Source organism: Cygnus atratus, chromosome 5 (assembly GCF_013377495.2).
Source record: "Cygnus atratus isolate AKBS03 ecotype Queensland, Australia chromosome 5, CAtr_DNAZoo_HiC_assembly, whole genome shotgun sequence".
In the NCBI taxonomy this organism is placed as follows: domain Eukaryota; kingdom Metazoa; phylum Chordata; class Aves; order Anseriformes; family Anatidae; genus Cygnus; species Cygnus atratus.
This window is the reverse complement of record NC_066366.1, coordinates 32,536,281-32,554,560: the sequence shown is the minus strand read 5'-3', so window position 1 is coordinate 32,554,560 and position 18,280 is coordinate 32,536,281. Positions and strand designations below refer to the sequence as shown.

At 41.6% G+C, this 18,280-nt stretch overlaps 1 protein-coding gene across 1 annotated transcript in view; it reads right to left on the bottom strand.

The window, feature by feature from the left end:
- Positions 1 to 547: 547 nt before the first annotated feature.
- EXD1 (exonuclease 3'-5' domain containing 1) overlaps positions 548 to 18,280 on the bottom strand; it is a 21,717-nt gene continuing 3,984 nt past the window's right edge. Inside the window, exons 5-11 of the mRNA XM_035539730.2 lie at positions 17,199 to 17,266; positions 15,936 to 16,022; positions 14,760 to 14,864; positions 14,561 to 14,641; positions 10,549 to 10,692; positions 8,752 to 8,943; positions 548 to 2,770 (exon numbers count right to left, since the gene is read on the bottom strand). Coding sequence (XP_035395623.1) covers positions 2,456 to 2,770; positions 8,752 to 8,943; positions 10,549 to 10,692; positions 14,561 to 14,641; positions 14,760 to 14,864; positions 15,936 to 16,022; positions 17,199 to 17,266 — 992 coding nt within the window. The 3' untranslated portion in view covers positions 548 to 2,455. The remainder of the gene's footprint in view (positions 2,771 to 8,751; positions 8,944 to 10,548; positions 10,693 to 14,560; positions 14,642 to 14,759; positions 14,865 to 15,935; positions 16,023 to 17,198; positions 17,267 to 18,280) is intronic.

The following is an 18,280-nucleotide window of genomic DNA, read 5'->3' as shown; positions in this document are numbered from 1 at the left end:
GCCCAGGCCTGAACAATCGAGCCCCGCGTCGCCCCCCGCCGCCCCCGGCCCGCCGCCCGGCCCCGCCGCCCCGCCCGCGCCGCCGCCGCCGCTCCGCCGCCCCCGCCGCCCCCTCGGCGGGCCCCGGCCCCGCGGCCGGCCGGCGGGGGGCCCGCGCGCATCGATGCGCTCCGCGGCGCGATTGGTAGCGCCTGGCGCTGACGGAAATTGCCGAAGGGACTCGGCCGAAGCGGCCGGCTGAGCCGGCGGGTCTCGCGGGAGGCGGGGGAGCTCTCGCGATGGCTGCGGGAGGCGGGGGGGGGGCAGCGGAAGTGCACGGCCCGCTCGCCCTTGAGCCGCCGGAAGGGCGGTGGGAGCGGGGCGCCGCCGGCCCGGGGGCGGCCCCGCGGGGACTCCGCAGCCCCTCACGGCCCCCTCGGGCTCCTCACGGCCCCGGGTGGCTCAGGCCCGAAGGAATTGCTGAGGACGCCGTGCAGGGGGTGCTGAGGCGCGGCCGCCTGCCCAGAGGCGTTAGGCAGCACCCTCAGCTGGGGCAGCACTGAGTTGGGGCGCTGCGGGCCGCTGGTTGTACGCAGACGGGGGTCGTGCTCCGTGACGGAGAGCCGTGGCACGGCAGCGCACGGAAAGCGGAGCGTTTCTGCGGCCCCCGAGACTCGGCTGGAGCTGCCTGTACCTGCACGCGGCCCTGGCTGCAGCCAGCAGGCACAGGGAGGAGGCAGAGCGCGCGGCTCTTCCGCGCGTTGCTTAGAAAATGAACCCTATCAAAAGCCACCACGCAGCAACATTGAAAGGTTTCATGGATCGTTTTAAGAAGTATTTCAGAAGTCTTTCTTTCTTCTCCTTCAAAAAGCTTGTCATTTTCAATCTGCATTTGCCGCTCATTGATACTCATCAGTCCCAACCCTTTCTTTCCCTTATGCCATTACATAAAACAGTAGAGAGCTGCAGCCTCGTTTACTCAGGAAGGTTTTTTTAAGTAATGCAGTAACAGAGATGTAGTCGTACTATCAAGTCCGTCCCTTAACTAAAAATCCTTCTTTTGTAATAGTTCCAGCCAGAACTTTGTTTCCTCTTGGAAGAGTCCAAGAGCACAGCTCAATCTCTCCTCTGGAAGGGTGCCTGTAGAGCTCAGTCTATCCTGCACCGAGACCAAACCCACTCTCCTACCTCCCAGACTCGAAGCCCTTACATCCAACCGTCCCTCCCTCATCTGACACGCTGCCATTCTCCCTGTTCCTCTAATGGGACTGGGTGGACCCAGATGATTTCAGTTGTGAAAATACAATGCAAGCACTTCAGAGCTGGCTCTGAGGAGCCTGTGTGTTCCACACCATCACTCACTGCCTGGGAAAATCTTGTTCCAGATGAACAGCACGAACTCCAGTGCTGAGAAGGGGCCCAGTCCACTGCCAGCATCCCCTAGCAGACCAACTGAAACAGACTGGATCTCCACATAAAAAGCTGTAAGAAACTTGTTTCAAACCTGGTTTATTTTTTCTACAGTAAACTGAGACAAAGGAACTATACAGTTTAGTTACATAATACCGTTAAGGTTATGCCAAAAAATGGTCCAAGACTCGGGCACTGCTTGCATTACCTTTGTCACTGTGGCAGAGTGCTATCAGCTGGAAAAGTTTTACTTTTAGTGAGTAACAGCCAAAGCAAGCACACTGAGAATAAACTAGTTTTGCCTTTATACCTTACTTTGCTTGGGGAAAATGCTAGACACCTTTTAAAGTAATTTAACTGCTCCCCCACAGACACTTGTGTGTATACAGACATTACTGTTACAGCCTTATCTACAAGAGTCCGATAGAGTAGGGCTGACAAACAATGGCAGAGTGCAACATAATAAGCAGACTGCTTCTTTTGTCAGTTAGCCTAAAATCTCCCTGACTTGGCAGAAGAGTCCCTTTAAGGAGTACACCTCTGCCGTTTTTGCCAGCAGAGCTGTTCATTAGGGCGGGATATTTTGCACTCTCCTATGCGTGGCTGTTGTTTAGATACGCCAAGAGACTTATCTGTGAATAAACCAAGCCCACGTTAGTTGGCCAGAACTCTTGTTTTTTCCAAGCAAGCCCTTTCTAATCTCAATGAACAGGCATCTTAGGAGCTCCCCTATTTAGATATTTGGTGGGAGTTTTACATGTGCTGCAACAGTTGATAACAAAAGAACCAATACAACTTAAGACAGTTGTCTAATAAAAAAAGTCAAGAGCAAAACCAGCTCATTAAAAAAAAAGATCTCAAAACAGATCTCGACAAATCACAGCAGGAATTGGCATTAATTGGCATTAGAGAGACCATTATTTCCCATCAACAATCCGTTTACCTGTCCTTGTAAATAGAGGAGTTTTTCTTTGGTACTTCTTCTACATGGGGAACAGCCCCTTTTCGTTCATTTGGATGTCAGATCCGCAATTTGAGCTCATCAAGTCACCTGTATCAAAGATTTTTACAGCCAGTTTGAGGCTGGTTTGAGGTTCTCCCACAGACTTGCCACTTGATTTTGATTTTCATTCTTTTCCTGACGAAGTAGATCCTGATTGTTGAAGGATGTTTGAGACAGTGCTTCATTTGGGGGAAGACAGTCCCCGTCATCTCTATGGGCTGCATCCTTCTGTGCATCGCTTCTCTCATTCATTTTCACGGCTGGCCTGATCAAAAGACCATCCTCATTCATCCTGTAGTCTTTCACTGCTTTCTCCCTTCGCAGCTTCTGGACGCCTGCCAGCTGACGCAGCTCCTTTGGCAGCTCCGTGCAAGTGGGCTGATAAGGGAAAAAGAAAAGAAAGAGAAAAGAAATCAAAACAACACATATGCATACACGTGCTCTACTTTTGTTAATATCAGATAAGAGCTCCCTCTGTAATTAGCCAATGAAACAGAGTAATCATCTCTCATTGCATCTACTGAATGCATTAACTACCTGCAAACACTATCTTGGGGGGAAGGAGGGGAGACTCTCCTCTCCCTTTTAAAGGCAACCCAAAGGGAAAAACATTAGACTTGCTTTATTGTTTACTCCTTTATTATACAGATGTTCAAGATTTAAGTAATATTTCACATATGGGATTTAGATTTCCCCTGAGATCTTTTGCACTATCAAGTTGTAAAGCCCTCAAAGAGAAATGACCATTCAGGTTTCCTGATAGGAACCACTGTAAAGGCAACTTTTCTGGCTTTTCTTTAAAAACATGGTATTTCTATCCTAAGGATTTTTTTAATACATTTTTTTTTATGTGGAAAAACCCAACATAGTTTATAAATCAATAGAACAGCTGCTTAGGAGGTACATGACAGGAGATGCACTCCTTAAAGATTGGACTAGACAATCTTAAAGGTCTTCTCCAACTTGAATGATTCTATGATTCCTTGACTTGGTTCTGAGCAGTGCATGGAACTCTGTACAAAACATTACATTTTCATTCAAAAACATTTCAGGATCCGCTCTTTAACAAGGACTGCAGTGCTCACCGTGTTTGTGGGAACAACAAAAATATCCACAACTGCTTTCATCTATAGAAAGGGGAATTACATATAAAAAGGAAGCTTGCTAACAAGCAGCCAAGCAAATTCAATTCTAGCAGGTTGCGTGGGGACAACTTCAAGACGACGGCAAAACATCACAGAAAGTGAAAGGAAACTGGCAGGACTGCAGAGTAGGGGAACAGAGACTATTAAATAATTGCCCTTCAGCACCGTAAAGCCCCATCCAAATGAAGAAGTCAGGAAGGATGAAGTTGCAGAACAAACAAAAGGCAGGCCAGAAGAATTTAATTATTATTTAGCAAAACAAAAACAATACAAAACTTTCTGTAAACACAGGAAGCACACAAAACATCAACCATGCTGCTGGGCCAAGTGATGGTCAGAACACAAAAGCAGCACAGGAACAAACACAACATATTTTCACTTCTGCATTCAACATGAAAAAATGTGGAGGCTCCCACACCAAAAACACTTGTTATGTATCCAGAATGTTTCAGATTGTTGCATAAATATTTGTCCTGATACTTTAAACAGAAACAGCAAGGTGCATTTCACCCAAGATTCCTGAAACTGTGATGAAACAGCTGAACAAGCAACTGTAGTAACTTGCTTAAAACTTGCCTTGATATCCAGGGACTGGAAGATGGTGCACGTTTAGAGACAGTCCAGGGGAAGACAGAGGAAGCTACATGCTGGTTAAGCCTGATGTCAGCGTGGACACACTGGCAGAAACACCAAGAGCAGGAGGAGTAAATATACAGATAGGATACTCTAGGGGAGTTATCATAGCCTTTGTAAAGGGAAGCCATGCCTCACAAAAACTGCATCTAGAAGTCTGCACAGTTCCAGAGAAAGGCAAAATAGTTCAGACAGCATCAAGAAAAAAAAGCAGATGAAGCACTTACTTGCAAACACCCCACCTTCAGTTCTATTTAACCGGAAGAACTTACATCCAGTTTCCTGACTGCCACACAACTCCGCTACAGTACCAAAGCTCTGCTTGTGAACAGCCATCAGTTAAAGTGCTGCACTTCTAAGAGATCATTTGCTTCTGAACACCAATGTGCTCCCAGGCAGCATTTGCTTCTTTGAATCTAAGTCCTATACATCAGAATGCAGTGGTACCTACAAACACCTAACCACGCACAACAGAAATCTACAAGGAGAATTAGAAATTTCACACACAGCTCCGTTACTAGCTCATTTCTAGAGACAGAGCTGCAGAGGCACAGAAATCCATTTTACTTCATTTCTGCATCCACAAGGAGAGTAATTACTCCTGGCAGAAAGCAATGCTGAAAATACAGGAAATAGCAGAGACCTTCAGGATGGGAAGTCTGGGATGAGCTCACTCTCAGTGGTGAGGGAAGATTACCACTTGAGACAGACTTTACACTTTACAGCACAATTACATTCATCAGCCTTATTCACGCCTATCTTTCCTCAACTTGTACTGGATGCAGCAACCCCTAAGGGAACGCAGTGACTTCCTCAGTGCAGGGCAACTGAGGAGGCTTGGCTTTTTCTCCTTGATTATGCATGTTCACTTTTCCTTTCCTTTTCTATTCCTGAGAATAGGAACAGAGGGCCCCACCCAGATCTGCTCCCAGAGGCAGAATCCCCCGATTAGACAAAGAAAGGAGGGAGTTGCTAGTTGCCCTGATAGCCATTATTCAACATTATTTCTCATTACTCAGCATTACTCAATTCACAGGCAACCTGGGTCTGGAAAGCCAAAACATTTTTTTCACTGCATATATCCCGATGTCGTTGTAAGACACAATAGCTGTTGGCATGATGAATTTCTGGATGCAGCAGTGACCCAGGAAAGATTAGGAGGATGCTACAACACTAGTCCGAGCTGAAGTTCAATGGTGTCAGCTCTGATCTGGAAGCTCAGATTCAACATGGCAGCCGGAGATGGGAGGCAATATGGATGTGTATTCCACCCAGCTTCAGTACTTCATTAAAAATGAAGTCTCATGACCGAAACTGCTTGTATCTGAGTACTTGTTTTGCAAGCATAGTTGCTGTGGGAGTATCATAAGTTTGGAGGAATGGGAGAAGGAAAAGAGCATAGACTTGCATGGCATGTCACTCTAAGGTCAGAAGCGGTGACAATTAGCAGGACCAGGGCAGGCCAAGGAAGCGCGGCTTCGCTTGTTGTTTAGTCAGGTATGGCATGCTCAGACACCTTTGTAGCCCACTCTATGTAACTATTTTTCCCTTTGGTAAAAGGTTGAACATCTGCTGTTCTGTTCAGAAAGCACAATCCAAAAACTCAAACAGAAGAGAGAAGGGCCCAGAAAAGGTTTCCTTACCTGGAGTGCTAGAAGTCAGTCAGTTTCCAGATCTGGCCATCTTCTCCAAGGGCTTGTAATTCAAAAAGGCCATGGGGACTTGGAGACTCTTGCCTAGTGGCTTTCATTCCCCCAACTTTCAAGTAAAGCCTTCACATCCCACAGATGGTTCCTGTTCTACTCAGGAATTATGTCCACCTTCCAATTTGGAAGCTGACCTTGTGCAAGATAACTTTATGGCCCTGGAGCATTCATTGGCTTTGGCTTTGCCACAATGCTGCTTCAGCAACTGAGGACTCACTTCTAGTTCTCCAAGGTTGCCATGATGCACGAAGAGAGCACAGTAGACTTCTATTTCAGGTTCTCAGAGTGTTTCCCCCTGCACAGATATTTACTTCAGAATCCAAGGAGATCCACTGCTTCTCCTGAAGTAGCGTTAGAACTGCATCAGATGATGCCTGGAGAACAAAGTCATCAAGCATAGGGACTCTGCTGCTGCTGGAGGCTGGCTCCAAGGTAAAGACAAGCTTATCATACCAGACTGCTGTTCACCAAGCGTCCAGCAACTTTTTTGCTACAATGGTGATTGAACAGTTAGAAGATCTACATCCAGCAAATTCCAAGTAAAAATGGGCCCATTTTACTAATAAAGAAAGGCAGCTACACTGAAGAATTAGGATGTTGACCAATTAAGTATGGTAGACTAGAAGCTAGCTATGGAAGGTCAAATAAGAAAGGAAGGACAATGTCCAGCCATGTATAAATCCTGCTGGATTCAAGTCACCTTAAAAAAAAAAAGTTAAATAACTTCAAGAGGTTGACTATTTTCATTCAGTGCTTTCTATCAGACTGCCCTGTATTCTTTTAGTTGGTATGAGACCTCTTCAAGCAATACGTAATTTTGTAGAACTATATCCCAACCACAAATCCCACGGAGCTCAGGTATAAATTGTAACTAGTTGGTGTAAGTAGTAAAATAGTTCTTTTACAGTAAAAGGATTTTCCAGGCAGCTTTAAACTCTAGCTCCACAAGAGAACCAGATCTGAATAAAGGCTCTTTGATTCAAGGAATTAATAAACAGTCAGAGAAACTAGAACTTGCATAAAACTATTTATTATTTTTAAACAGATTTAGTTGAACTTGTCAACTCACAAAGGATGCCCTTAAAATTAACTTTGATTTCTTACTTGTTGAAAAAAATTAAAAAACACACAAAACCAAAACAAATAGCAGAAAAAGACACCAAACCATGGAGATTTGCTTGGGCTTTAAATACGTTCTAGTATAAGAGACTTTCATTTGCGTGATCCTCTTCCAAGGTATAAAAAGAGAAAATGATTAACAGTGAAATGATGGTGAAAATGGCTACTCTTACTGTCCACACTGTAAGATTCCTAAAGCAACTGCAAGTATGACCATCAGATGTGATATTAAATAAGCCTTCAAAATGCCATTTGAAATGCTCATGATCAAATTAATCCCTTGGCTAATCTTATGCAGTAAATGGATTTTAAAAAGGATTGGCTTCAGCAACTATTAACCTGACTACTGTTAGAAAATTCTACAAACAAATAGCCCAATGCTAAGTAGAATTCTTCTGTAATCTTTTTACTTTTTAAAAAGTGTTCTTTTCCCCTCTCTCCCCCCTACTTTTTCATGCTTTTTACACTGGAAATTCAGATGTCAAGCTCTTTTTTTTTTTAAATGTAAGTATACACAACCTTCTGTTTTTGAAATCTCTTCTTTCAAAAGAAAAAGTTTTCAGATATGATCTGTGAAGCAACTGTGACCTCTTGCGGTTATCTAAATTAATCTCCTCTTAAATCCTCACTAATGGGATTTACTGCTCTGAGCCCTTACGTAGTTCTCAAAGGATTCAAGTCTGTGCTCAAGTGCTTTGTTAAACCAGGGCAAAGAAATAGATAACTCTTCCTTTAAGACAGACCTGTATTCACTTTTCCAAACAAATAGTTCAAGGTATTTACAACCACAAAAATGAGTTAGTGACACGATCTAATCACATTAGTTCAGTCTCCTCATGATGAACGACGATGTCTGGCAACTTACCTTTTACTCTATCTTAACACCAGACATGTCTTACACAGTTATTACAAGCCCTGCTAAGATTTCTTCACTGAAGACACTGAAAAAGACCACACCAATACCACTGCCTATTTGGTTTGCATGAAACTTTCTTCCCACCAGTGAACAAAGTCAAGTTCCTTAACCAAAAATCCCTCCCCTTCTAAAAATGAAGAAGGAATTACTGAAGTGTCCACCACACAAAAGCCACTACAAGTTATCTGGACATGCATTTGTGAGACAATTCTACTAGGTCTATGTAACCAAAGATGAAAAGTGTTACTTGACTAGATTTTTTTAGGTAACTCAGATGACAATAAATTTGAAAGAAAAAGTAATTCATGTCTTTACAGAAATAAAAATCTTTGGGCAACAAAACAACATTTCACAGAAACAAACAGGACATTCAAGTAACTCAGCAGTAAGGGTGACACAACTGGTGAAAAAACAATAGAACAAATGTTGGGGAGTAAAACCTCCTAACAAACCAAAGCAACTCTGGCAGTTCCAAATAACACCACTTTACAACTGCCTGTTACTCTTCATGTCCACAAACACACATACCCTCCACTGAGCCCAGAGATTCTCAATCGCAGATCAGAATGAACAGAAGGCACGTGTCCATTCCTTAACAGTTGCAGCTCACCACCCACAATACTAACTTAAGGAGCATTTGTGCGAATAGACTGACACAAAAGCAGCTAGATAGATGCAGACACCATCGCTTCTACTGCTGTGCTCCAGAAGCAAGATGTGGCACGAACTAGGGTGTACAGCTGCAGAAGAGGAAGCTAATTTAGCTATGTCCTCCAGAGTTCATCCATCAGAGCCTTAGATCACATTACCAGGCTGAGAAACAAGCTAGGACATACCTACCTTTGTGCTCCTAAGGTGACCTCTAGATCCAGTCTGATAAGCATTTAAGTAATCATTCACCACAGCTGTTAGGTCAGACATCAAATTATCCATTAGAGATGAGTGGACCAGCAGAAGGTACATAGCCTTCAGAGCAAGTGCTTGAAGCAGAGAAGGTGGAAAGGGTCTCAAGAACCATATATCAGGATTCTCCTGTGTATCTCAATACAAATGAAAACAGTTATTTCAGTAGCAAGAATTATAACAAAACTTTTCATCACGTTCTTCTGCAGTTTAAACAATATCGCCAGATCCTGATCTCTATTTCAGTGCTACTGAATGCTTGCAGTTTCTAAGGCCATCTGTGTACAACCCTGGGGATATCAGAGAAGAGGAAGCCTGGGAGGAGGAATTACTTCTTAAAAAACAACAGAAAAAAACAACATACACCTAGTAGAGTGTGTAATGCTAGGTTCTCTCTCACCTGTCTAAAACTAGGTAGGAAACTAGGTGTCTGTTCCTAAGAGTGGAGCTGAAAGATCAAGTTGGAAAAAAACCTCCCATCAGGGAAGCAGCCAGGGATAGAAACAATTTCAGTCAGCACAACTGAAATTAGCAGAACATGAGAGTAAGTCCCAGGGAAGCAGCACAACCATGATACTGTGAGCGAAAGTATCACTACAGTCCCTTATGTTGGTATACTTACTATATACTTATTACACAGTCATTTTTCACTTTTCCTCTTCAGACCAATAGGATGATTTGTTAAAGTTAAATAAGGAAGGCAAACCTGTTGTCATTTGGTTTAGATCTGCCATACAGAATTCTCTAAAATTAAATTCTGATAGACACTATTAGAATTCAGACACCGAAATAAAAAATAAAGATGTGTTCAAATTAGAGATTTCACTGAGCAACTATCAGGTTAAAAATAATTTGCCTGAACAAATTATAGCCGTATCAAAAGACATTTAATTGAGGCTTTTGACAAAGACTTCATATCAATGAATAGATTGCGCAAAACCACTCAGATTTACTCAGGAAGTTACAAAACTAGTATAAAGGGAGAAAAATGGTCTGACAGAACAGAGCTTGTTCCCATTCACGAAAGAAATCCTGTCTGTATAGTGGGGTCTCATTAAGTATCTAGCTCCTCCCATATTGAACAGTATTTTTGGAAGTCCTCCTGCCAGTCCCCTCAACTAAAAGAAAGGTCAAGTGATTAAAAATTCAACAAAGAGACACCACATCTGGCACCATACTATTTACATGCTATTTATCCAGCTTATACTCCCCAAATCTTGGGGACTTCTTGCCCATTAAGATTTCCCTTGCTTGTCCCTCTCTGAAAGATTAAGAAAAACAAGGACAGAGAACAATTATATAGCAAATGCCACTGAACTGTGCTGCTACTCTCATTTTTCCATTCTAGCAGTGCTGGCTAGAGTATTTCCTCTTTCCCTGCACAACTCAGGGTTCATTTTACCCAATTTGTTCTGTTGGAGCTAGGTTTCAGAATTAGTCAAGCATATTAAGATATCCAGACCATTTTTTACCCGTTACACAAAACTTCTATTGCACAAGCTTTGTGTTTCTTCAATACCTCAATTTCAAATGTACTATTAGGAAATACTAGCATAAGAACTGACGGGAGCTGAAGCTTGCATCTGCCTCCCAAATGACTATTACAAAATGTCCTTAACGACAGCAATTTGACTACTAAATAGTGTGACATGCTCTTAAAAAAAAAATAATCTGAAAAGGGGCACAGCACAGCTCACAATTCAGTCTTCAGAGGTGCCTCACTGAATCACTCACCGAAGCCACTTCCTGCCTGCACTTCACGAGGGCATCCCGTTTGGAAGGTATCTTCAAGTGCTGCATCAAACACTCCTGCAACGTGCAGACGCGGTGCGGAAAGTAGCCACCCGTCGCCATTGAGAACTGCAGAACATCAGCCACCTGTGATGGAAGAGATCAGTATGTCATCACCAGTGTCTGCTGAGCTAAAGCAGAGATTTGACGGTGGGGAAGCATATTACAATACAAAAAAAAAATAATATATACTGCAGACACATTAATCCTCATTTTGACTGTATACAATTGCAGAACTAGTAGTCTGACTCCTTAAAGCTGTCAAGTTAAATGAAGGGTAAATCAGGTTATAAGAATGATTTCTCCAGACAGCACATTAGGAGCAGTATCAGAAGAGAGTAAGCACACAGCAATATTTCCCCTGATACTTCTTGTTGCTTTTTTTTTTAAACACGAAGTAGCGATGCAATGCAAGGAAAACATGATGAAAGAATATGTAAGTGGTCTAAAACCTTTTGACTAAAAACTGATTTTGCCAGTAAGACTCATCCTTGACAGCATACAGACGCAAAACTGAAGCAGAGAACAGCCTACAGCAGTAACTGCATGGCATATTTTTTGCTTGTTTCCTATGCTGGCTTTATCCCTTTTACCCTTTGCAGTATCAGGCTCCAATTCTTGCTACTAATTCGGGAACACAAAGATTGGGACTATTTTAACAGGTGCAGAGAGGTAACAATGGAAAACAGAAACCTGGAAGAGAGTCTACCCACCAGGGAAACAGAGAAGAGAAACTGAAAAGCCTAGATCCACCTTCAACATCTAATACTTGAGTGATCTGTCATTAGAACCAAGTTCTCAGACTTTCTCTCCTAATCAAAACCCCAGACTCCTACTCTGGTCCTCTGGAATCCCCACTGACCTCTCATAATCCTTCTCTCCTTTCTAACTTTGTTAAGAAACCTGGAGCTAACACTCTTAACACAAGTATCTACAAAACTGCCAACAAAACCTGGAGTTTACATGCTAGCCCAGTTCTACTGCAAGTGTTACAGCTGAAGCTGCTGTTTGAGCTGTTCCACCAGGAGCTGCCCATGTGCTATCCAGACGGCCATACAGCACTTTACAGCACCAGCCCAACCCCTGCAATGGTGACGACAGGATTTTCTAACTTTGACTTCTTCTGGCCACTTACACTGAGTGCAAATTCCACGACTAGACCCCCAATTCCTGACTTTTGCCATCCAATAGCAAAGGCAAACAAGCTGGTATGATTTACTGCTGACTAAAACTGACTCTAAGGCATCAGCTGCCTTCTCTGGGAGAGAAGCCATGTATTTACTACGCTTACCAGAAGAAAGCAGTAAGCCAATCCGTTTACTGAATTCCCAAGGAATAAAAGCTTTTACGAAAGTATTATGAGGAAGACACAAAATGCTAGTGAGTAGAACAAGCCATCTTGGACTAAGGAAGGAAATTATGTCAGACCTCCTATGCTCTGTAGTAGAACAAAGAATCTAGGACTGCCTATACTTCTGGTACGCTGACTACACTGCTGTAGTCCAAAGAAGTCTACAACCATCAGCTGAAAAGTAACAGTACACATGGGGAAAGGAACTGCAATAATTCAGTCTGATGAAATCACTGAAGAGAGGAAAATTAAGACCCAGTGAAAGCTGACTTTCACTGGTTTGTAAGCACAAATAGCCAGGTAAAGAGGGAGTTTCCATCATTCCTTACCGAACAGACCTTTTTACTGTACCTCTGACCACTAAAAACTCATCTGGCTTTTAGCTCTCAGTGGCCAAATGCAGATGAAGAGGAACCTCAGGAAAGACCTTCTGAAGCAGTCAGTTATTTTTACTCAAAGTCAAGATAAAGACTTTCAAATCTATGGAGATGAATATTCCATTCCTCTAGAAGGTTAGAGAGGGAGTTTCTAGTTTAAAAAAAAAAGAAGTCAATGCTTTCCAAATAAGAAGATAATAGACTTAAATATTTAAACAAAAATGCAGTCTATTCATGAAAAGCCTAATCTGAATGAGCAAGATTATAAAATAAACTTAACAATGAAAACAGTTTTAGCTATCACTGAACTCTCAGAAAATCTTAGTCATGGTGTGCTAATGGCTTGGATTCAAGGGCAGAAACTGACTACTACATGCTAGAGGTGTGTATGTGCATTGATCTGTGGAACCAGACAGCAAATACCTCACTTTCACATTTTGTGACTAAACTTAGCATGAACCTCTGTTTTATGGACAGTCTCAAGTTGTCGTACTTTCTTTATTCTTTCAGTACACACATCTAAGAAGAATTGTATTATTTCATTTCTTAGTAAACAACTATGCAGCCAACAATATTTTAAGAGGCAGAGATTTCAGAGCATGAGAATGCTCTAATCTCACGATGCAGCACAGAAGTGTCAGAGAAGGCAGTATTGTGGATGAACATTAGAAACCTTTCACTGACGTGCACTACATGTATATTATTGCAAGCAACAAAGAGTTGCAGCAACTGGCCGAAACCATGGGTAAAACTTTCCAAATGATGCAGGCAGAATCCCATTTAAACTAGAATTCTTCAATCCACTGCTGCGTTTTTAAACAGTCTCACTTGCACACGCACTTGTATACATAGCCTGTTCCAATTTTAAGAAGAGCTTCTCAGTGTTAAGTGCTTCACAGAGAGCCTCTATGGGAGTTTGCTCACAGGAATTTACCAGTTACTGTCTCCAGACAGTAGATGACAAAAGTAGATGACAGCTTAATACTGCAATAACAGGCACACTTTAGGGCAGTCAAAACCAAACTGTTCCCCTAGCTTACTTATATTAGATGTATGATTCAGACTCAGATCAATGGATCAGAGTAATTGAATCTAAGCTTAAAGATCTATTAATGCAAGAAAAGCATGCATGTCAGCTCATACGGAGACAACACAACTATGAGAGCCATTTTATGGGCCTCGGAGGTCCTAGCATGGATCAGTCCGGTTAGTCATTTCCACTGTACCAGTTACATGTTCTAGTCAGTACAATTGCCTAGTCAATACAATTAGCAGCACTGGTAGGAATTTTCTCCTTGACCTTTTTCATGCAGTCAAGACTTAACACTGACATTGATTGATATTCAATTTGTAGCAGAATACTAAAAATATTTAGGGGCAGAAGGCCAAACTAACATCAGAGAGGGACTGAAAGAAACTTCTGTTGTATAACATTTACTATATAACCCAGACTAAGGCTTTGAAGAGCTACTACAGACAGTCATGTTTATGACATGAAAAATCAGTGCATATGCAAGGACAAGAATAACACACCCACACCCATTACAAACAACTATAGCCATTTTGTTATTTTCTTCTCTGAAAAGACTCTAATTTTCCACTTAGCCATGCAGCATTTTAACTACCACAATTATCAGAGCCAGCACCAGCAAAGATTTTTGTGATTATCTGGCCTGTACTCTCACTTCCACAACTGTGTTTATTAACAGACACTCCCATTCCTGGATACCTGTAAGCCTGACTGTTTCCTGCACTTGTGAAAGCGTCAGAAAGGGTAACCAGGAATATAAAACACAAGTCTACCTGGCTCCTGTTAAAGCCACAGTAGCATCGGGTTCTGCCAAGTTTTATCAAGACCCGTTAGCACATATTAAAAAACAAACAAACAAAACACATTAAACTTGCTGCTAGTATTAGATATAACAATCTTTTAAAATGGGGATTTAGAGATACCCAAAGCACCTCTCATAGATTGATGCTTCTCTTGACTAAGATAAAAGCTTCTTCTGTGAAAAGCTAGTATTTTTAATCTATTCTGGTCTACACAAGACAAGCTCTGAATACCAGCCTTGCCTGGCAATTCTTACCTAGAACAAAAATACATTTAGAAGGCTCAACTATCACCACATTCCACTGACGTTAAACCTTCCTTGAAAGAAGGCTCTGAATAAGGCTCAGTTTTCTATCATCGAAACTTTTGTTGCCAACCAGAATATGTGAAGGGTACCTGTGTATCAAAGACATTGCAGAGAAGGACGCTGTACTGGTGAAAAAGGCAGTCTGAGATCCAACGGCAGTCATGTATGACCTGGAGCAAGAAAGAGCTGTCAGACAAACCTGTGTCCAACTGCAACTTTTTTGGTAATCACTACATCTATATGCAACCCCTCCTACCTCAGATGTCCTCGCACACCCTTAACCCTTACCTTCAAGATGTTTTTATCTTCCAGCACCATTTGTAATCCATTTTTGAAAGCTTGAGGGCCCAGAAGCAAAATATCAAACAGAAAAATACGGCTCTTTGTTGCTATCTACAACAAATTGAGTTAGAAAGAAGATGAGTGAGAGAGACGAGAGCAATGGATTTGAAGGTAGGAGGAAGCGCACTGTCACATACAAGACAACCTTATATACAAGCTCACATTAAGGAGCACACTTTCCTTAATGTTAATCTATGAGAAAGTCTTGCTTTTTTCAGAGATAACTCACAATCATTAGAAAGAATGACCCAGTAGTCTACTATACCCATTTAAAGGTAGCACTTCGCTGCATATTAAGAGCACACCCTATCCAAAGCACTTCGCATAAATTCCTACATCTACCTCAATGCCATTTCTAAAGAATTCCATCAAGAAAAATTCTTGTTCCCATGACATTCCTTTAGGTATCAAAAACTGCTACCAAAAAAAAAAAAAAAAGGACATTGTTTTCCACTACACCATTCCATACAGGCCGTAACATTTAGATGTTGTCTATACTCAAACTCATAGTGGCGTAACAAAAGCTGATATATGAATACAATTTAGCCATGCCAAAGCAAAAATTCTGTGGACACTTACTTCTGCAAGTTAAGTTTGAACTTCCGCACAAGTTTTTGCTTTGGATTAACCACACTCACTTTAAACCTCTTTAAAAATAAATCAGGATGCTTTTGAGTATATTAAACTATATTCCTTTCCATCCCTTCCTTTTCAGATATTTATAATACCATAGCTAATCAAGATATTTTATCATCTTTAGATGGATTTTACTTCTTCAGTTACATTGGCATTGTGATTATGTGGTCTCGCAGTTTTTCAATAGACAACAGTTGTACTATTGTAACACCTCTACCCCTATTCAAGTAAATAAAGATGGCAAAACAAGCAAATTATATTATATACAAATATATATATTATATACAAGTAATTATTATATTGCCTTACAATAGTGTAATTCTTCCTGTAACAGGTAGTGTATGGAAGACCTTAATTGTCTTGAAGAAAATCATATCCCTTATCAAAACAGCCACATTAGTACATCTTAAGCACAGGCTAATCCCCAAACATTTCTTAGTTTTGCGTCTATTTAGGGGCACATCTGGGGAAACATCTGCTTCTTACCTGAAGCCATGAGAGTTTTCCATGACGACATAAATTAACACCTTCTCCAACTACACTAACAACACGCTGCTGTTTCAGGTGCAGCACCTAATGAAAAACAGGGGTAAAAATAAACAGTGCCAGAGAATGATAAGCAGAAGGACAAACAGTAAAGCTGGATTTTTCTGGTCACGATCCATATGTAAGCTAAATACAGATCAGGAACACAATGAATCCCACATATATAGTGATCCAAGAGAAACAGACACAGTATCAGTCCAGTTACAGATAGATAGCTGGGTATTCCACAACTAGAAACAACAACAGATTTAATAGAAATCATGGATTAACTAAAGATTATAAACTCCCCATATCTCCTCAGAAGAAATTCTCTTAACTAGGTTTAAGGAACTTCCTCAAGATCACAAAGAAGGTGTTCCTGTTAGATAAAAACGGGAACACATCTTCTAAGGTATTCAGATAAACCTGTTACCCTCACAGACACAAGAAGTTTCAAGAGAATTAAGATAAACTAACCCATACTGCACATGCTGCCTAAGAGCGGCAGAAATAAAAAGCTAGCTTCTTTTTCAAGCAAAAAATAAATTCATCTGTAAGCAGGGAAATCTTGCCCTGTGGTAAAAGAGCTTTTTCCTTTGTGTGCGCTCTCGATTTATCATAGTAAAACCCAAATCCCAGATGCTGTAACTGCAAGAGAAAATGGCATGGAACGCATAGCATTGCTGGTCTAATTCAGACCTAAAAATACTGTTCGGTTCAATAAATCTATCACGGGTTCTGAAATTCTTCCTACCACATCCAGACACTTCTGAAGTTCCAAACACCCATGAAAACAACACGATTCCCTCTCCAAACACCAACAATTCCACATGTTGTTCCCTTTCTAAAGAAAATAATTGCTCACTAACTAGTATTACTGACTCCTCATCCCAGTTTACAGGTGAAACAGATTCTGAAAACAGCAACCAGCACACAATGGTATAAATCTGTATCTGCTACAAACTCATGTGCACTGCACTCTTTCCCTGCATGTATGTACAACTTAAATATACTTTAATACTACAGGGATACCATTTCTACTTGACTTAAGAAGCCAGTTACTACTTATTACTGAATTTTCACTACAGTCTGCAGAAACAATTTCCAATAAAAGACCTCATGGAGCAGTGCTCACCATCCTGCACCTAATGGAGCTACTGACAAACAGAACAGAATGGGCTTAAAAGTCATATACGTTAAGTAAAAGCTTTAGTTAATACTTACTGCTGGGCCAAATTTCTGCTGGAAGCAATCAATAACTGTGTACTCTACCTTCTCTTCTTCCTCTTTCTCTAAAATGAAGTTTAAAAAGCATTAGAAGCTTCCTCTTATTGAATAAACTCTGCACAGAGTATGTATTTCAGTTATATAATCACTCTACTTGTCTGGTTTATCTACTCAGCTCTTCCTTCTCTACTCCCTGAACACATCCAAACAGATCATAGAATCACAGAATGGTTTGGGTTGAAAGGACTTTAAAGATCATCTGGCCCCAACGCCCCTGCCATGGGCAGGGACACCTCTCACTAGACCAGGTTGCTCAAAGCCCCATTCATCCTGGCCTTGAACACCTTCAGGGATGAAGCAGCAAAAACTTCAGGTTCAGTTTACTGAACTGTCTGCTTCAGACATTCATAGTCTTGAGCATGAACCAAAATTCTAAATTTTTCACAGAAATACTGACTGTTCAAAAGTTGCAGTGTTATTTTTTTGTCTTTGTGATGTATAAAGAAAACAAAGATTTCAATTCAAGAAATTGCATCTGTTAAAAGAGGGCTGACAGAATTTAAGACAGATTTTAGTATTTCTGAACACCTGCTTAACAATGTCTAATGAACAGATAAAGGGCTCTCAAAAGACTTCCTTTCCCTTTAAGTAAGATGCAAACATTAATAACATGCACCCATGACAACAAAAGGACAGTCTCCCAAACTCCTATTGCAAAATCACATGACAACATATTAAAAGGCTCTCCCAGAGTATGTCAGCCTCACTCATTTTCTTCCCCACTTCCCAGGCAAAAGCAACCGACCGTCCTTTAGGTTGTACAGGCCTTGCATGCCTGTCACGGCTCTGTATGAACAGAGTGAGCCAACTGCATTTTAGATCTGCACCTGCGGGTGTGCATACAGCAGGAACCGCTCAATCGAATCAATGCAAGTGCCTTCCACGCATAACAGCCAGTGCAGTACAGAAGAGCAATAGTCTTAGTGAGCTTTCGCTTATTTGTCGTGCCACGTACATTTCAGGTACAAGGATAAGACTAAACAGCCACTAGAGAGGAATGCTCACTGGCTGAAGCGCTT